This window comes from Haemorhous mexicanus, chromosome 1, assembly GCF_027477595.1.
Source record: "Haemorhous mexicanus isolate bHaeMex1 chromosome 1, bHaeMex1.pri, whole genome shotgun sequence".
Taxonomy (NCBI): Eukaryota; Metazoa; Chordata; class Aves; order Passeriformes; family Fringillidae; genus Haemorhous; species Haemorhous mexicanus.
The window spans coordinates 140,305-160,547 of NC_082341.1; the positions used below are offsets into that span (position 1 = coordinate 140,305).

General features: G+C 49.2%; 2 protein-coding genes and 1 long non-coding RNA gene across 7 annotated transcripts in view; 1 reads left to right on the forward strand and 2 right to left on the reverse strand.

Moving 5' to 3' along the window:
- SMARCD3 (SWI/SNF related, matrix associated, actin dependent regulator of chromatin, subfamily d, member 3) overlaps nucleotides 1-8,394 on the reverse strand; it is a 77,945-nt gene extending 69,551 nt beyond the window's left edge. Inside the window, exons 1-2 of one of the 3 annotated variants that reach the window (XM_059865330.1) lie at nucleotides 8,349-8,394; nucleotides 5,219-5,400 (exon numbers count right to left, since the gene is read on the reverse strand). The gene's annotated coding sequence lies outside the window, so the exon portion shown is untranslated. Of the gene's footprint in view, nucleotides 1-5,218; nucleotides 5,401-6,645; nucleotides 7,604-8,348 lie in introns of those variants that run through there. The other 2 variants (XM_059865241.1, XM_059865158.1) reach the window with 2 other exon arrangements.
- Nucleotides 8,395-8,531: 137 nt separating this feature from the next.
- LOC132337192 (uncharacterized) lies at nucleotides 8,532-11,719 on the forward strand. 2 transcript variants are annotated; one of them, XR_009489098.1, is made up of 4 exons: nucleotides 8,532-8,639; nucleotides 8,867-9,119; nucleotides 9,278-9,930; nucleotides 10,256-11,719. It is a non-coding gene; the product is annotated as an uncharacterized LOC132337192 (long non-coding RNA). The 2 variants fall into 2 exon arrangements; XR_009489106.1 differs by lacking the exon at nucleotides 8,532-8,639 and having other exon boundaries at nucleotides 8,649-9,119; nucleotides 9,278-9,387; nucleotides 9,771-9,930.
- A 3,144-nt stretch (nucleotides 11,720-14,863) lies between these two features.
- Nucleotides 14,864-20,092, reverse strand: CHPF2 (chondroitin polymerizing factor 2). 2 transcript variants are annotated; one of them, XM_059865664.1, is made up of 4 exons: nucleotides 19,606-20,092; nucleotides 17,260-17,824; nucleotides 16,633-16,815; nucleotides 14,864-16,344 (listed from the first exon to the last, which is right to left on the reverse strand). In XM_059865664.1, exons 1-4 carry the CDS (start codon nucleotides 19,875-19,877, stop codon nucleotides 15,082-15,084), a joined length of 2,283 nt encoding a protein of 760 aa, XP_059721647.1. In that variant the 5' UTR covers nucleotides 19,878-20,092; the 3' UTR covers nucleotides 14,864-15,081. The 2 variants fall into 2 exon arrangements, with proteins under 2 accessions (XP_059721647.1, XP_059721735.1); XM_059865752.1 differs by having other exon boundaries at nucleotides 17,260-17,858; nucleotides 19,606-19,740.
- Between the last annotated feature and the right edge of the window lie 151 nt (nucleotides 20,093-20,243).

A 20,243-nucleotide genomic window follows, 5' to 3' on the forward strand; every position in this document is an offset into this window, starting at 1 on the left:
AGGCTGACAGGTTGCCCAGACGTTGTAGAGTCTCCCAGCTTGGAGACATTGAAAGGCTGTCGGGACATGGACCTGGGCAACCAGTTCTGCTTGATGACCTCCAGAGGGCCCTTCCAACCTCAACCATTGTATGAGTCACTGCTTTTTCTTACTGCTTATGAGGAGTTTTCTTTATTGACTGTCTATTTCCCTTGTTTGCTTTTATATTCTTTGGAAACCTGGCTGAGAGCCATTTTCAAAACACTGAAATGCAATATGCTGACAAGCCCACTTTTATTTACATAACCTATAAAAGAATTCTAATCCTAATAAAACAGGGACACAATGGAGAACAGAATAAGGACATAACAGACCCATGGGGCACATGTGTTTGTCTCTACAGAAGACATGGTGACTCCTTACCTGCAGTGGCACACTTACACACCAAGTCTTCAAACAAAAGACAGGACTCCACTAATTACAACTTTGTGTGCAATTTACATTGTTAAAGATATTAACGGGTGAGGATGGCTGCAGCACTTGACAGAAGCATTCACTTAGAAAATAAAATTTGAAGGAGTTATGAAGAGCTTGACAGAAGACATTACAGAATACAGTATCAGTCAGTACTGGCTTTTTATCACACTGCAGCCAGTGCTGGTCACATCTCTAAAAGCATACAGCAGAATTATAACCATACAGATATAGAAAGACTACATACAAAGTAATCCTCTTATGGAGAGGAGCTGAAGCAGAGTGCCTGTTTATACTGCAGAGGAGGGGGGAAATATACAGAATAAAAATTGTCACTGTGATGAAAGGAGTACATTATCTTGTAACAAAAGAACTTGAGGATCACCAACAAAAATGGAGGACTAAGTTCAAAATGAATTGAATGTTTTTCATGAAAGATAGGCAGTCTGGGGCACTAACTGACATTGCACTTGCCAAGAGACATTGAAGATGCAAAAAGCAGTAACTAGATAAGGGGCATCCAGTTTTCTCAAACTTGTAAACAACTTGGCAAAGCCTGTATGTGCCAAATGCCCAGAAAACACACTCCACCATTTACTTCAGAGGATGATGCAGACTGAAAGTACCAGACAGTCCAGAGCAAAGTTATGACAGCAGATGCTTCTCAGGTGCCCTGTCTCAGAGCACACTGCCTTGGTCCCCTAGCTGGTCTGTGCACATCCCAGGGAGATCTATGCATAGATCTAGATCCATGCTGTTCTTAGCAGTCCACACTAGTTCACTTCCTTACGAAGATATGTCTGGACTACCAAGCACAAACCTGGCACAAAAATTACTTACAAACCACATACAGACACCATTGGACTAGAGACTTTGATTCATACAATCATGCTAAGTATTAAGAGAACAAGCAGAGGGGCTGGCACGGCCTTCAGAGCTTCAAATCCTTCCTTGCCCCAAGTCAGCCTTGATCTGCCAAAATCCTTCTTAACAGATATTTGTCCAAGTTCTTAAACCCTCCACTGGTAGGTCTACAAGCAGTATGTGGCATTTAAATTTCCAGTGGTTAACCAGCTTGTCTTTGTGGAAGGTATGAGGCTCACAGTAAGGACCAATGGAAATCAATTAGTGCTCAGTAAAATATGGGTGTCATATCATCCAAAAGCTTCTTTTAGCATAAGATCCATTAACATGTAAACAACCATGATCAGTGTGGATCAACACCTGGCTTCATGGCTGGGGTTGGTGACTGGCTTCTCCAGTCATGGGATGCTCTTTGATGAATACAGATTACCAAGGAGAGATAGGATTCACCATCAGCCAGTTCCCTGAGGACCCTGGCATGTGTTTCATCAGGTCCCATGGACTTCTGTCTGTACCTGTTCCTCAGATGGTCTAGGTCCTGATCTACTCCTCCAGTGGGCAGGGCTTCATTCCCCCTGTCCCTACCATGACATTCAGGGACTCCAGAGATTTGGGAAGAGCAATTAAAAGTGAAAACTGAGCATGAAAAAAGTTGCTGAGTACCTCAGCCTTCTCCATTTTGATCATCACCAATTCTCCATCTCATTTTTTGCAGGAACAGATTCTGGCCATGAGGGCTGATGTCCCAGAAACAACCTGTGTCCTGGGCTGATGCCCCAGCACAGACAGCATGGATGGGGGGGATTATTCCTGTCTGCACTTGTCAGATCGCACCTGCGGTCCACAGTGCAAGACAAACATGGATCTGTTGGAGGCCACAGAGATGCTCTGAGGGCTGAAGCCCCTCTGCTCTGGAGATGGGCTGAGAGAGACAAGAGAGAAGAAAAGGCTCCAGGGAGATTTTCTTGCAGCCTTCCAGTACTTAAAGGGGACTTGTAAGAAAGACAGAGAGACCTTTTACCAAGGCCTATAAGACAGGACAAGGGACAACATTTTTAAACTGCTGTTTTAAAGAGGGCAGTTTTAGATTAGACCTAAGGAAGACATTTTTTTACAATGAGGGAGGTGAAATGCTGGAATACAGTTAGGTGATCTGTGAAGGCCCCTTCCAACCCATACCATTCCATCCCTCTGTGACCCACAGTGAATAAGCTTTGAGCTTTCTCCTGCTAAGATTGGCCTCTGTCCACACAGAGTGATCAGCCTGCCCGCCCATTCAGCTACTCTGTGGGCACCCCTATGATCTCAAAGAAACAAACAAGAATAAAACCCTTCAAGTAACCTTCCACTATGTCCTCTCCTTATCCTGAAAATGGAAAGCTTAAAAATCTTAAAATTAAAAGTAACATTTTAAAATCATTCCTCAGTGGTCTCACAGCTGCAAACACAGCTCTTCTGTTCCATGGAGACACCACCTTTTAACTGTAAATTCTGCCGTTGCCATGAGTCATAGTATTTGCCACGGGAAAATTACTGGTTTAATACTTTACAATTAATACATTTATAAATTCTCAGTACCATACTTTGCTGGGCCTCGCAATTTCACCAAGTGCAGTCAAATTTCTTTCACATCATAGACTCATAAAACATTAAGGGGTTGGAGTGGACTTAAAGATCATCTGGTCCCAAGCCCCTCTGCCCTGACAGGGACACCTCCCGCTGGACAAGGTCACTCCAGGCCTTATCCAGCCCAGCTCTGAGCACTGCCAGGGTTGAGGCATCCACAGCCTTCCTGGACAACATGTGCCAGTGTCTAACTACCTTCAAAGCAAAAATTCCTTCCTAATATCTAACCTAAATTGCCCCTCTTTCAATTTGTACCCGTTACTCCTTCTCCTATTACTGCAGTTACTGACAAAGAATCCCTCCCCTGCAGCCCCTTCAGACACTTCCACATAACCTTCTCTTCTCCAGACTGAACAGCCCCAACTTTCTCCACAGGGGGGAAAGGGAGCCTGTCTCCACAGGGGAGTTACTCATCAAAAGCATACTTGCAAACCAAAGGCCACATGCTGAAAAGTTAAGTTTACATGATTTCCCACTTCAATGCAATAGCTGTGCCTGTAAATCTAAAAATATATAACTGGTAAATTGTGTTTTCTTCTCTGCAGTTTAGGATCTTGAAAGGAGCTGAACTACATTTAAACAAGTAATTTTAAGAAATTTATTCACAGGCAGAGAGTAAGTGTGCCAAATTTGGGAGTGAAAAAGGTAAAAAATACAATGTTGAATAGAATCTTACACCAACATTCTTGGAGCAGGCAAATTCTTCAGTCTAGCTAAGGCCTTCAAGCTAGCTAAAGATAGCAGGGAGAAATGCTTCTATCCCTTGCTTTGGGCACTGATCACAGACAGACAGACACCACCTGTTCTACACCAGTACAGAAAACAGAGAAGGCTACAGGACTGTAAGAGACCAGGAAGGAAAGGATAGGAAGTTTGTCTCTCAAACTCTGAAACTGGTGAATGCAGAGTTTTTTTTAAAAAGTGGAAGGAAGACTAAAACAGCTTTCCATAAAATTCATGAGGTTCTTGCCCAGCACAAAGCTGCCAGTGCTCCCAAATACATCCAGGTACAGAAATGACAGTGCCATTGTCACTTCCACATCTACTCAGTGAATATTGGAAACAACTGTCAAGGGCACCTCAGGCTGTCAGTTTACACCTCACTTGATGACCTCTGGGGAAATGAAACACACCTCACTTTATAACCTCTGGGGAACATTCCCAGAACAAGACCTATTAGGCAGTGCTTGCATTATGAAAACACAATGGAGAGTGTGCACAGTGCCAGCCTTGTGAGCTAGATGAAAAGGCAACAAATTGTAGATACCTGCTTGGTTCCATGTACCCAGGACATTTCTACCTAAATGCAAAACCTGGATAACTCCCCTGGTATAACATCTGAACTCCTAATCCTTCACAGTTTAAATTAAGAACCATTCAATTCCTCCAGCTGCATCTTTCCAGAAAAGATAAGCTCCTGGAATGCTGTTCAATTCAAGGAGAGACCACCAAATTCTAGGTGTTAGCCCAAGCACTCTGCTTGGAAATCACTGTGGCAGCACTGCACTGGGCAAGGAGATAGTGCCAGGTGATAAAGAGAACAAAATGTGAACATTAACATCTTCAACAAAAAACTGAAGGAGTTTTCATACTCCACACAGGTGAGTGACCTGTGTAGGCTGTGAAAGGTGAGAAGTCACCAATCCCAGAGTGGCAAAAACAAAAGTTCCCTACAGGCATGCTGTGTACTGGCTGGGATACCAGACAGGTAGCTACAGGTGGATATTCACAGTGGAAGCAACAAGAAGAATGTAACTAATGGTAGAAAATGAAGATGTGAGTGGCAGATTTGGACACCTTATCATGGAGATGACCAGTGCCCATCCAGCAACAGCAGGTACTGAAGAAGTCCTCCTAGATGGGAAGAGCTAATTTAAACCTGCACTGAGAAGCATGAGAACCCCACAGATCAATAACCACTGGACAAGAACTAATCATGTTTACTTGTGGCAAATGGAGTAATGAATTACTACAAAGAATACTTCTACTACTCCTCCTCCTCTTAGCAAGTGCATCCTCCAATGTCACTTCCTCTGAGCCAGTCAACTCTGCCAGATCAGCATCTTCCTGGCAACACTAGCACAACTACCACAGAATTAACTGGCTATTTGAATGGCCAGTTTATGTCAGCAGCAGCAACCTGGCATCTTAGGATTTATTTCACAACATTGTATTTCCCATATGCCCACAGGCAAACATTTTCCATCCCCAGTCCAAAGCAGAGACACATCCTTCCTGACTAAAACAGGTCACTTTTCAAAGAGCTAAAACCTACCTGTGTTAGGCAAGGCAGCTGAACACCTGGAGTCACATCTGTGTAGACCAAGAGGAAGCAAGAAACTTATCCTGTGAGTGGAGCAGATATTATGTCATGATGAATTAGCAGGAGATGTTCTCCTTGACCTTAAGCAGGAACAGCTCTAATACAGCAGGCTGAGGATGCATTTGGATCCAGCTCTGAAAAGAAAAAGTAAATACTGGGTGAGAGGGAAATAACATACAATAAAAATAACATTTCCTAGAACAGCATAAACCCATGTGACACTTCATAAGCAGCACGACTTGCAGAAAAAGAGAGGGGGGAGAAGAGCAAGAAAGGGAAGATGAGACTGACACAGCATTTTGGGACTTGTCTGGAGACTGTGCACATAGGTGCATGACCAGGCTGCCAGGACAGCAGTTTTGCCCAGGCACTGGCCCATTCATGTAGGCTCTTCAGTTTCCCCACAAGATCCAGCCTGTATTTGTGGAGTCTGGGAAGAACACAAAGGTTACTCCATGCCTATAACCTGGCAACCTATTGAGGAGGCTCTGATAAGAACCCCATGGTGGGCAGGATTGGAGTGGACCCCTGGAATTTGCCTGACCCAAGAAGCAAGAATATTGTCTCATACAGATGTTCTCAACCTTGGGAAAGCAGGCCAGTTTAGGAACATTAACCAAGTCAGCTTGCCTTCATCCTTAAAAAAATAAATTCCTTAAAGAACTCAAAATCCACTCCTACCAGAACACTCCAGCACTTTATCAGGCACCCTTTAGCTGCCCGAGTAGGTTAAGGAGAGTGTGGCAGACTGGAATAATTAATGATCCTACAGATTTAGGGCATAGTCAGGCAGCTTCACTGTCTGCATGCTATGATAGCTCCCACAGAAGACAAACCAGGCTAAGAAGGAAAAGGGACCTGTTCCATGGGAAGAGCTGAGGCAGCTGCACCTGCACATTCGAAGCCGTGCACAGCAGGTCCTGACAGCTCTGTAGTGTAGCTGATGAAGAAAAGCAGCATTACAGCAGAACAGGTGTGAGCACCAGTGCACAAAGCATTCTCAAGCATAAGCTCACACCTAGACATGCAAATAGAAATCGCTGTTCAAAGGGATAGCCAAGAAAGGGAAGTACGAGCGTTGCAGTGCCAGCCTGGGCAGGGCCTGGCAGCAGGAGCAGACTGGATAACTCCACCAGGGACAAGACTCTGGATCTAGTGGGGTCAAGAAATGGGAAGAACAAAGGGCAAAAAGAAGATAATGGTGAATTCTGCTGAAACAGAGCTGTAGTCAAGGAAGGACAGAACCCAGGCAGGCAGGGGCTGAGGCAAGCACTGCAGTGGAGGCAGCACAAGTGAGAAGGGAGAGTGCATGAGGTACAGAAAGGAACATTACTGCAGTGCTGAGGAGAAGGAGGAGAGCAAAGGCTGAGTGTCCTCACCCTGCCTTAGGGGCAAGGCCGAGCTGCAAATTCCTCCTCATAGAGAGCTCAGCTGTTTGGTTGGTGGTGTCCCCATGGAAAACAGCAGATTGCTCCTGAGACAACACCAAGGAACTGGTTATTTTCAGAAGCTGCAGGACTTCCTTGGATGTGTGGTAGGGTGAAATCAGTCCCTCCAAGAAGGGCAGTGCTAACAGCACCACTCTCCCAGATCATGCCCAGGTGAATGACTTTGCTTGCTCCTCAGTCCCCCATTTCAATTCTACCTCAGTTTCTCCCAGAAGCAGCTTGCACACAGGGATCCTCCACAGGCCACAGTGATGGAGGGAACGGAGAAGAGTTCAGGCCTCAGGGAAAAGGAGGGAGGGAAGGAGCAGCAGTCTCCAGCAGCAAACTCCTGGTGCCAAAGGGAGATGGTTTGCACGTGTGGGAAGCCAGAAGGCCACACAGAGCATCAGTCTCCCACAGACACGGATCTGTTAGTCCTGAGAGAGTATCTTGGACCATGTATCTCCCTCTGAAGACAGAACTGAGAGGCATCTTAGAAGCAGCAAGTCAAATACTCTCTCTCAAAAGCTGCCATCTCCTGTGTGAAGGCTGGTTGTTCCTGGAGCACCAGACACAGCAGTTAGATGCAGGGCAGCGCTGGGCTGTCTCCAGGGACAGGGTGTTAAGAAGAGGACCCTCCTCTCCAGAGGATGCATGGACCGTGTCAGGGCAGGATGGGAAAATCCAGAAGAGCGATGGTGTCTCCCTCGGTAAAGTCAGTCCCTGCTAAAGGAGACCCTCCCGAGGGGCCTGCAGCCCGCATTCGAGAGCGGTGTACGAGCACTGGGCTCCCCCTTTCTGCCTGCCCCTCCAAGCGAGCCGAGCGCCTGCCAGGCAGCAAAGCCGCGGGGCTCGGAGGGGACGCGGGGCCCGCGCTGGGACAGCCGGCGGGGGCTGCACTGCCTAAAGCCGAGTCGGCGGGCAAGACCAGAGAGCGCGGCAGCCGCCAGGCTGCTCCAGCCGCGGCTCCACGAGCGAGCGGCGGCGGAGGCAGGCGGCACCGCCGGGCGGTACCGGCGGCGGAGGGGTCCGCCCGGACTCCACCAGGCTCCCGGCCGGGCGAGCCCTGCGGGCAGAGCCCGCGCGGGAGCAGCAGCGGCGCTGCCCGGGTCCGTGCCCGGCCCGGGGGCACCACCGGCGTGGGCGCCTCGCAGCTGCCCGGGGCCGGGGCCCGCCCGGCGCTCACCGTCCCGTCCATGCTCCGCTCCCGCCGCGGCCGTCCGCGTGCGGAGCGCCTGCGCGGCGCTGCGGAGAGCGGCCAGGGACCGTCGGTAAAGTGCATCTCGCCCGCCGCGCCGGGGGACAGGGTCCCGCACAGGGAGCCCGGCCCCGGCCGCGCTGCTGCGACGGGAGGGCGGCGCAGCCACGGCCCCTGCCCCGCTCCCAGCCCGGCGGGGGCGGCGCGGCACGGAGCTCCTCCCGGGACAGGTGGGTGCGGCGCCCACGCCCTCCCAGCCCCACGGGCCGCCTCGACGGGGCTCGAGAGAGGGACGAAGCGGCTTTAGGTCCGCCGCGGCCGCCAGGGTCCCCAGCCCCGCCGCCCCTGCTTCCGCCGCCACAGCCACCCCCTTCTCTCCCCACCAGCGCCCCGCACCACCGCCGGAGCCCCCTTACTGTGGCAGCCCCCAGCCCCGCACTCAGCGCCCCGCACTCACCGCCGCCCCCTGCCGCCCCCGCCGCCGCAGCCCCGGCGCTCTCGCAGCCCTCCGGCCGCCGCCGCAGCCTCCGCGCGCTCCCCAGCGCCGCCTGCCGGCCCCGCTCTGCATCACCCCCGACCGCGGGGCCCGACGCAGAGCCCCCGCCCCGTCCGGCCCGGCCCGGCCCGGCCCGGCCCCAGCGCCGCCCGCCCGGGAGCGCTTCCGACGGGTACCGAGCGGGTCTCGCACCCGCAGCGAACGGGCCGGGGTTCACCGGGAGGCAATGAGAATTCCAGTGGCGATGGAGACGTGAGTAGCAGATGAGAGAGCAAACAGGCCAGAGGAGCTCTGAGGCACGTCTAGTCCTTCAAACTCAGAACCCAGAGCCCAGGGCTGCAATCCATTATCCGCACGCTATTCCTTGTGTCAAGCAGCTGGTGGCTCCCGGGAGGGTGAAGATGAGGGCACTGGGCCTGGTAGGCTACGGGTCTGAGGTGCGGTGTCAGGAAAAAGAAAATTGCTTCTTAAACATCCAGGGGGAGATCTCTGCGACACGCACTTTGACAGACCGATTAGAAGGAAGCCTCGGTGTGATTTGCTAAAACCCTGCAGTCCATGGGGATGAGGGAAGTTCGGACAGAATGAGCACTGACAGCGAATGCTTTTGAGTAATGCTCCAAGGAGCTGTGAGGAGCACACAAGGAGCTCACTCCAAGGAGCAGCGAAAGGAGTGAGCTCCACCTGCAAGGAGCCAAGCAAACCTGACAGCTTCACATGCTCAAAAACAGTGTAAGTCTAAAAGATGAAGTAAAATATTGTAAAGATCACAAGGTGGATTTAAGTTTTAGTTGATGTTTTTAAGGAGGGACTGTACACATGCTTTTGGTTTTTTCACTACATTTTCTGTGTCACATTTTCAAGCTTTTTCCTATGGTTATTTGTACCAGCAAAACACTGTTGCAAATGCAAAATGAAATTCTGCAGTACCTGTCACCAGAAAATTGCCCCCTTTGAGAATCCATGAGCAACAGTTCAGCATGCATGCTGGGAAGATAAGGTAAGTGTCTAGTACATGCAGGAAAGAGTTCATAATGGGACAGGGTGACTGCCTTGGCTGAAGTACAGGTCTGGGGAGTGGTGAGCCTGGGACAGGGGGGCATGAAAGCATCTGGTATAGTGGGGTTCAGGCCAAGACTCCTGGCTTGAGACCAAGCTGGCAGCTGGCACCTGCACAGGCCCTGCAGTGCTGTACAGAATATCTCACAATGGATGTGTGACAAGGCAATGCTCCAAGCCAAACAGAAGACAGCGAGCTCCTATGACAAGAACTCTGTGCTGGAGTTGAGAATGGAGGAGTATGCTGAGCAGGAATACCTTGCTGTAGCTGGGGAAACGTGTTATGAGAGCATCCTGTCCTCTCTCTGCTCATCTGACCAACAGCAACTCCAGAACTTCTGTGAAGCAGTTTAGACCATCTGCAAGACCTGGGTTGCACTCTCCAGTGTGCTGGGAATTGTATCTGCAGCACTTTGGGCTGAAGCAGCTTGTGAGCTGTGACTGAGTGGAGGACCTGCCCAGACAGACCTGAACTGCTGCTCAGGTGGCAGAGGGGAGGCCACCCTGGGCACATCCCCCAGGGGAGATGGGCTACTCATCCATGTCACATGGCAGAGGCACATCATTTATATTCTGGTCTTGGGGAAGACTGATGGACACTATGGTTAGATACAATATCTGAGTTCACAGCATCTGGGTTTGGGTTTTTGGGGGAGCAGGTTTAACGTATACTTGTTAATTTGGGATAGAGTAGCAGCTCTGTCACCTATGAAAAGGTGGAGAGTCTATTTTTACCTGTTTCTTGAAGCTAAAAATGCAGCTGGGATGGAAGCATTATGTTTGTAACATGTATACACATCCTCCTCTAGGATCAACAGATTATTCCAACAGGATATGTCAGCCAGTCTAAAACATGCAATGGATGGAATTACCTTCACAACTGAAGACAAGGAAGAAAAATATCCATTGCTGTGGACCCCAAAGAAAATGAAGTATACACAAAAGTAAACACACCCAGTGCATGTTGGGGAAAGCAGAGACATCACATAAGGGTGTGCATTTCTTCAGGGCTACAGGATCAAACCTGACAATCATGGTAATTTATCTTCCTGGCCAGTACATGACCCCACTGCAGTACACAGACTCAGTATCATGATCCTCACATAGTGCATCATTTCTGGCTGAAATAAAGTGCATCCTTAAAAAAAGACCTAGTCTTTTTTAGCACAAGAGACAAAAATGGTGACACAGAGTCAAATCACAAGCACATCTGACTGATTTACCCTCTCCCTGACACTGTCTGCTTAGAAAAAAAAAATCATTAAAATAGGGTAGACGAAGTGCTCCCTCCCTGGCAGCTCTCCTAATGCTTACAGATTTGTAATTCAGAGACCTGCTGTTCCAGAGGTTTTGGCTTTGTCTTTTAACAGCCTTTGATAGATTTCTCTTTTGCAAATTTCATCCATGGTAGAGTTACAGTCATGAAATTTAAGGCCATGAAGGACTTACTCTACCCACTTATATTTGACAAGTAATTTCACACTTGCCTCCAATGATCTCTGTTACACAAACCAAGTAAATTGTAGCACATGGGAAAAGTTACCACTGTAATTCCACTAGCTACTCACTTTCAGCACTGAAAGCATGTGCCCGTTTTCCTTTGGAATTAAATCTGCTGCAGTCATGCCTTACCCCTGGACAAGTAAAAACTGCTTTAGTATCCAATGTTTTCACTTTGTACATGTACTCACACCCCCTAATCAGATCACTCACAACATTCTAAGAGTTCATAGACTCATAGGAAGGTTTGGGTTGGGAGGGACTTTTAAAGGCCATCTAGTCCCACCCCACCAAGGACAGGGACATTTCCAACTCATAATAAGGTCACTCCAAGTCCTGTTCAACCTGGCCTCAGAGACCTCCCTGGATGAGGTTCTTTGGGCAATCTATGCCAGTGCTTTACGGCCTCATTTTAAAAATGGTCTCTTACCTAGTCTGCATCTACCCTCTTTTAGTTTAAAACTGTTAAACCTAGTTTAAAGTCATTACCCCTTGTCTTACAAGAGTTCTGCATCTCACATTGTAAAATACTTAACAATCTTGAGGTAAGTTTTGTGAACCACAAACGTTCTTCTTTGTTCCCTAGAAGCCTTAAAAATAGGCTGTGTGCTATGCCACCAGGGCCCTTCTTGCTGTCTCACATCAACAGCATCTGTTTCCCCCAGATTGTCTACCTGTAAAGATCTGTTATATCATGTCTTAAATCTATACTTTATAGGGCTGGGACAGAGCCTCGATATTAGTGTCTGAAACAGTGGGTCCAAGAAAAATAAAGCTGCTTGTACTTTAATACAGTCAATTTCTTTACAGACTTACCTTTTTTAACATGCAGTGCTCTCTGGAAGTGTGATACACAATCTTCCCCAAGCACGTAAGTTTGCATTTGACTGTTCTAAGACAAAAGTCTGTATGAAGGGCCTTACTCTGCTACACACTCTTCTTCACTATTATCCTCTCTTCATGACTTTTTTGCATATTTTTACATATCTGCTGATTTTATTTGTAGAGATCTTATAATTATTTCCAAATAATCAATTAAGTGTCAAACAACACTGGCTGGAGAACTGTCCTGCAGATAAAAACCAGAATCCCCAGCTTATGGATTGGGCAGTTTGCTGGCAGTATTTCCTGCCTTTCCTTTTCCACAGAGCTGGAATGTAAAAAATAGAAGAATCAGCTTGAGCTTCCCTCAGCTTTCTCCCAAGATACAAGATGCTCTTAAGAATTTTAAGTTCTTGTGTAGCATTGCATCATCATCTGACATACCCTGAACACAGGCAGGGACAAGTTGGCAACTACATCCCTGGCTTTTGGGTTACATCCATCAAATCTCACTATCCTGTTCTCCATTGTTCTCTTTCCTCTCTAATGAGGACTCACTAATGTTTCTTGCTTGCCCGATGTCATTTCAAACCCCTTCCTTTAGTAGCTTGTTTTACATCCCAGACATCCCCACGTGTCACATCCCCTACAGCTCCCAGTCAGCAATTCCTGCAGCTCTCCCAGGTTAATGCTCAGCTTGGTGGCATGACACCGTGTCCCTGTGCAGAAGATCCGCTGCTTGCTTAGTTTCTTACAGGGCCCAGTGTCACCTGCCAGTGCTTCCAGATGTGTTATGTAGAACAATGATCCAAGGAATTCTTCTTGAATATTGCACTGCACTGAAACTTGGAATTACAAGCTCTGTATCCTTGCTGACACTCGGAAGTTATTTTTCATGCACCAGAATCTCTTTTGCATTCAAGGTGAGCACACCATCCCCAAGGTGAGCTGCACTGGAGTTTTCACTCTGTCCATCTGTGCCATGGCACATGATCCCACCTGGCAGTCACTGCATCCCAAGGAGATGTTAACCTGAGCACACACAGGCCTGTGCTGCTCACAGGGCAACAGTCAGACCTGGCTTTGCTGCACAAACCCCTTGCCCACCAGACAGTCTCAGCCCAGCTCATCATACAGAAATGCTCACGGACACCTCTTGGTCATGCCCAGCCATTCTGCCACTCACATGCCCTGGCTTTTGTCTAACAGTGAGGCAAGAAATTCTCATTCATACATCCTTTGTGTGACAGCAGGAATGAGGAACAGAGTTGTTTTCTTGCACTCTTATAATGGCTCTAATAGCAAAAAAGGGAGAACCAGCTCCACAGGTGGGGTCTGCAGGGCATGTTGGGTGTGGATCAGAGGCCCATTTGGGGCTCCCCACATCTAAAGGATTAGAGATGATGTACAGTATTCTTTCATGTTTGCTCTAACACATTATATTTTAAATAGCACCCTACACAGCCCAAGTCCCTTTCCTACTTGGATCATAATGGATCAGGACCTCCTCATGCAGAACAACCCTCTACAGTAATAAAAGGTTTCCCAGGTAATTGTCCTTGTCCTCATTATGTGAATGTGTGCTTACATGTTGCATATAGGTTAAGCTTTATAAAATAAGGGCCTTGTTAACCTCATAAAGTCATGGCTCAGGCCTGCTACTCTGGCTAAGTAGAAGAGGACTATGGGAAAGTGATTCATCTGAATTGGAGATAGAAAAACAAGTTATATAACCATTACGTGCTCACACTGTGGTGAATGCTGGTTAGCTGAATTACACTTGGCATGCTAAAATGGAATGCAACTGATAACAGCCTAACTACTTTAAAAGGCCTGTTTTTTGCAATAAAGGGCTCTCCTTTGCACCTGCTTGGGGACTCTGCATTGCTCTGCTTCATTCGCTTAGCGACAAACTCTCATCCCCATAAGGCACTGCAAACATCTGTGATCTTCCCATGTAAATGCAACTGAGACGTGCCTTACTTAAATAAGAAAACCTGAAATTTCTATCCAATTTGAACCAATGTTCCTGACTTTGAATACTTCTTTCAAGCTTTTCTAATTTTTCAGCATCTCTCTTGTTGCCCACACCAGACCTTCACCTCGCTCACCTCATGAGATGAGTGTAGCAAATACAACCTCTCTCCTTCAGCAGTGACCCTGCAGCGATGACCAGGGTCAGTCACACTTGCCAGCTTATCACATAAATTCACAAGCTCACATCAGGGCTTTGATTTCTGGGACACTGGCTGGAGAAATGATGCTGGAAAGCTGAAAAAATAAAGGGATTAGTGGGGTCCTGGGATACCAAGCTAAACATAAGCCAGCAGCATTCCCTCGGAACAAAGGTGGCCAACAGCATCCTGGGCCACAGCACCCGGACTGTGGCCAGCAGGTCAAGGACAATGACCTCTCTCCTCAGCACAAGTGAGACATGCCAGGAATGCTGAGTCCATTCTGGGCTTCCCAATACAGGACAGACATGGACATGCTAGAGTTAGTCCAGTAAAGGGATGTGGAAATGTTAAGTAATGGGAAGTGAGATTGTTTTGTCTGGAGAACAGGCTCAGGACAGTGTCATCTGTGTGTGTGTCAGTAATGGTAAACTGTAAGGAAGATACAAACAGCTGCTGCTCAGTGGCGTCCTGTGATGCTGAGAAGCAATGGGCACAAATTAAAATGCAAAAAAATCATTTAAACAGGAGAAATAAGTTTTGAACTGTAAATGTTACTCTACTGTAAATCTACTCTACTGCTGGGAGTCTCCATCCTCAAGATATTTAAACTGGAACCGCTCTACACCTTTGGAAGAGCCAAAACCACCAAAGTGAAAGTGGTTGAAGAGCTTTGTCCAGCTAACCCAGACAAGCTGTGTTTATGCCTCTTGAAAAAGTGAAATGCATAAACACACAGGAGGGTGCAGCAACAGCCCTGAGAATAGCAGTCAAGGTAACTTTGTCCAAGTACACAGCTCATACTCATTTTCTCCTTGCAATGCTCAGCAGAATTACATAGCTTTAAGTAAGGTCCATTCTACAGCTTGTTTACCTCCCTCATCCCAGAGGCTGCAAAGTTTACAAGTGACGACATTACTCTGCCTGGAAAGAAAATTAAATTTATTTTTAAAAAAACCCAAAAACAAACCAAACCCCCTTTACTGAAACAGCCTCATTCCATAGCCCATGTGCCTCAGGGTCTGGGAAGTCTTCCTCCTCCCTTGACCTCACATACCCTTCACAAATGGCAAGGCTGGGAAGGGGATGGAAAGTGACGAGTGTTAAGGTGCTGAGAAGCTCTTGATGTTTCTCATCTCTCAAGTGCTGTTGGCCTGTTCCTGCTCAAAGAGGGCCATGGCTAAATGTGAGCGGGATGCAAGTCCTTCCAAGTTACTGAGCACACAGCGGTGGTACAGCTCCTCACTGAGCCGGGGATTGCAGCTTCTCAGTGTATATTTCTGCACTAGCCCCGGCTCCACAGCCCTGAACAGGTGCAGGCCAGAATAGTGGAGGAAGACATCAAATACCTCCATGCTCTCCAGCACCTCATCTCGGTCCAGGATATCAGCTGCGAGCTTGGTACGTGCTGTCATATAGTCAGAATTATAGAAGCAGGCCTCAGCAAAGGAATGTCTGTCAAAATGCCCATCTCTCAGGAAGTCAGTGTTGGAGGATGCTGTCTGCTCACCACGGTACACCAGCGCAGGGTTGAACTCCTGGAAATGCACAGGGAAGAAGACTTGCCAATTGCTGATGGTATTCATGCGGCAGCGGTTCAGAAACTCCATGTTGATTTCTGTCCAGACGCTGGCCAAGAAAAACAATGTGTCCACAGGGTGCTTCTTTGAGACTATATCCATGAGCTTTACTTGTGATGGCACCTCTGTTTTAACACTAATCCATGGGATTTTAACGTCTGCATAGCGTTTCTCTAGCTCTCCTACCATGGCTTTGACTCCAGCAAAAACATCCATCTGACCAACTCTCTGGGCATCGTAGGGATGGTAGATAAAAAGCAAAGTCAGCAAGGCATTATCATGTGTGTCCAGTGTGTTCATAGCAAACATATCCAGGAAGTTTGCTACAAAATCCAGGTCCTGCACTGTCAAGGGAAGCACCAATTGCACTCGTGTGGCCTCTGTCACATATGGCATGGGAATAATTTCCACCTTACTTAAGGGTCGGACCAAGCTCACTCGCTTGGCTAGAACATGACTGTGACCCTTCTGGGTGGCAGCCTCCAGGAGCAGGTCCAGAGTGTACTCCATGCCCCGTGTGGGGTCGAAGCGCCGGTAGCCGTTCAGCAGCTGCCGCTTGCTGAAGCGGAGCAGGGGCTGATAGAGATGGTTCAGCTGCTCCACCGCAGACTCGATGATTTCACTGACGTCTGCCTTACTGGCTCCAGAGAGCTCACACTTTGGGGAGCCGTCAGGACAGGAGAACAGGTGCTGTTCCGTGAAGTAGTCCCAGCTGATCACCTCAAAACGAGACTTTGGAAGGAATGGGGCATTAATGCCCACAGGCCAGGTCACACCTGCCTCACCTGCAGGCGTCAGTGCTGTCAGGTTCCTGATCTGCATCTGTGCAAAGAGAGAGCACAAACTGATTGCCACTATGCTTTTAAAGAGATCTAGGCCAGCTCCTCCCCAGGCCCACCTCACCACCTACAACGGTACATGGGTAGTGTCACACCAGGAGTTTTGGGTAAGGTGGTATCAGAAGTTCTGTTTCTGAGATAAGGGACTATAGCCTGTGTCTGACTGACAGTTGCCCACAAACAGAAGCAATGATCTTCCTCCAGTGTGCTGAAAATGAAGGAAATCCTCCATTTGGTCAAGGAGTTTTTGCAGGTAGCCCTCCCCACATACCTGGAGGTCCTGGATCTCCTGATAGACTCTGTCCAGCTGGATCCTGCTGAACTGCTTGTGCAGCCGGTACATAAGGGTCATGTCAGAAACAGGGTGCACCGCAAGAGCTGCTTGGAAGTCCTCTTCCTCCTCCTTCTCCGGTTCAGTATTCTTGGCTAGTTCATAAGTGTGATAATGCTGGCCCTGAAGCAGACAAAAGCCAGAAAGACTGGCATGGAACTTGAGTCCACAGAGCAGCTTTTCCTCACCCCATACACACATCTGTCCCTCTTTCCATACTGACTGCAGTACCCAGAAAAAAAAAGGGGTAAGTTGTCTCTCCCACCTTGCACTGCATTCCCACTTGCTGCTCAGTACCAACATACCTTTTATCATGCCTTCAAAAACCTGTGAATCAGCCCTGCTAGTAAGGCTGAAAATTATATCCCATGTGTGCTCTCTCCTTCAACATCCCAGCAGTGATTCTGGGCCCCCCCGCCAACGCTGCCATAGCACAGAGCCCTTCCTTCCTCTGCAACTCACAGCAGCAGCTCACAAAAAAGCCTCTTGGCTATGCAGTAGAGAATGAATCAGATTCTGGGCTTTGTTAGGCTCAGCTAACGCAAAACCTGAGCAGGGAGGTAGTACCTGGAGCTGGGAAACACAACTGATGCCAAGGAAATCAATGATGCAACGACCTAGCCACTCATCTGGGCGCACACTGAGGATCTCATTGCGACAGCTGTCCAGGTGTGGGTGGAGCTTTAGCAAGAGGCTACGGGACAGCAGGTAGCCAAAGCCCCCATGACAGTAACGGGCCTGCTCGTCTCCCCCGATGAACTCCTCTGCTCGCCCCAGGTACACATCTTGGTTAATACTCAGGTGTGTCACCAGAGCCTTGACCTGCTCAGCTTGGGCATAGGTGTCATCCTGCATGATGTAGAACCAGTCATAGTCAGAACCAAAATGTTGATGGATATAGTTCATGGTCTCATACATGAGCCAAATGGGCCTCTCGTCGCCATGGGCCACCAGCACCATGCCATGGGGCACCTTGGCACTGCGCAGCCCGGTGAAGTACAGCAGGCGTGGGAAGTGGTGGGCCACTGTCTTGTTCACTGCCACGGCCAATGTGTTCAGTGTGGCCTTGGAGGTCAGCACAGCCACAAACAGCCTCTCATGGAATCCCAATTCTGTCTGAATGTAGCGAGTTCTGTAAAGGAAGTACATACCTACATGACAAACAGCTGGAGGAGAAAAAAAAAATCAAAGAATTATGGTAACTTGGGACAAATCACTGAATGCTGGAATCTACCCAGGGTGAAAAAGTCAAGCCTAGTCACAGAGGTTGAAGAGAAGATTCACTAGTGAAAATCCCATTTTGTAAAAATGCTTCTTTCAACATAGCAATAATCTCACATTATCTATCTCAGCAAGAAGACTGTGCCAGTGCAATTAAAATTAAAATACCACAGAGCTAACCACTTGGAGCTTAGTACATGGTGCAGCTTAGCAGGTATGCTCAACAAAAACACAGGAATGATTGTTGAGGAGTCTCTAGTGCTGGTGGCTGAGGTGTGCTGGGGTACACCAGCTGCACATGGGGTGCTGGAGATCACTGAAGACCCAGGCCAGGAGCCAGCAATGGGTGCTGCTCTTTGGCCTCACAAATGGCACAAAGCCCTGCAGGACCCAGTGAACAAGGAGAAGACTCCAGACCAAAAACCACCACTGCACCAAGGGGCACATGAGGAAACATGTGAAGAGAATACATAGACTGTGAGGGTACAAAAGTCCAGGGGTCTCCTTGTTCAGGGTCCCTCTGCAGAGGCACCACCCTGAGTGTTGTGATGTTACTACAACATAAGTGAAATACTAAGAGAAACCAAAGAGACTCTGCTACAGGAAACCTGGGGCCAAGGAAACTTGTCTGGCAGTATGAGCGTGGTGTGTGGGAGGAGCTGAGCAAGGCACTGCTTGGGTCACCAGAGCTGTAGCTGCAAAGGAGCCTCAGCCCTGGCAGGGGCAGCCTGGGGGGGCAGGGGCAGTGTGATAACCAGAGCGGCTCCTGGATGGTCAGACAGGAAAATTTCCTTAACACACACACACACGGATTAATTGGCCAGTATTTTCCTAACAAGCAGACCAGTTAAAACAAATTTTGAATAATTAAACATGTTCTGTTAAACACAAGTAACAAAACAATCCCTGAATCCCAGAATGGTTTGGGGCAGAAGAGACCTTTAAAATCATCTAGTCCCAACATCCTGCCACAGGCAGAGACGTCCTCCATTAGATGCTCCAAGCCCTGTCCAACCTAGCCAGGGACACTTCCAGGGACAGAATAGCCACAGCCTCTCTGGGTAACCCGTGGCAGTGCTTTGCCATCCTCACAGGAAAGACTTTCTCCCTAATATCTAATCTAAACCTACTCCCCTTTGGTGTGAAGTCATCCCCCCTTGTCCTGTCACTCCACGCCCTTGTTAAACAGTCTCTCCATCCTTCTTGCTGCTCCCTTTGCAGTACTGTAAGGCTGCAGCTAGATCACTGTGAAGTTTCTTTTCTCCAGACTGAACAATTCAAATTCTCTCAGCCTTTCCTCGGCTCCTCCAATCATCTTGGTGGCTTCCTCTGGATTCACTCCAACAAGTTTCTGTCCTTTTTGTGTTGGGGACCCCAGGGCTGGATGCTGCATCGCAGGTGGGGTCTCACCTGAGCAGGGCAGAATCACTCTCCCTGTACTGAGAAGAAATATTCCCACTCTTCTTAGGCAATTTTGCTGCCTTTTTTTCCCCTCAGGTTAATTTCCTGAACGCGTCTCTTACGCCCCTTAAGGCAACAATCTCGGCCGTTGCCTTGGTGCACCACACTCTTACTACACAAGTTATTTCAAACAGCATATTTTACCTTGAACCTGTTCACTTACAGAACATTTAAACTTCCCACAACAATATTTTGCTTGAAAAAAGCCAGGCCAGACAAAGCATGCCTTACCGGAGCACTTTTTTGTAAGGCTTGTTGGGGTCTCTGTAATACGGCACAATCCGAGGCCTGAAGTCCTCTTGGCCCGGGCCCGGCCTCCCCTCCGCTGCCTCGGGCGGAGCGCCACGGGCGGGGGGCGCGGGCGGGCCCGGTGCCAGACAGCGTTCCTCAGCCGCGCCGTGGCTCCAGGAGGCGCGCAGGAGGCTCAGGCTGCAGCCCAGGGACAGCCCGAGCAGGAGAGGCAGCGCGGGCCGCAGCGCGCTCAGCACCGCGCCCAGGCGCATCGCGGCAGCTACGGCCAGGCCGAGCTCACGGAGCAGCCGCAGGACATGGCGGGCGCGGGGCGCTCGGACGGCAGCGGCCCCGCGGGACGGCGGCCCCAGGGCTCTGTTACCCCCAGGCCAGTGACAGGACAGAGGGCGGGCCGGAGTTCTGGGACAGGGGCGCGGGGAGTGACGGCGGCCTCAGCCGGGCCGCGCTTCGCCGCTGCCACCTCGCCTGCCACATCGCCCCGCGCGCTTCCGCTTCCGCTCCGCTCTCGCTGGTGCCTGGCGGCCGCTCTGGCCGGCGCCACTCGCGCCTCTATGGTACCTGCGGGGGCGGGGCCGGGTCGGCGCGCGGCATGCCGGGAGGCGCGGCGGCGTGCGGAC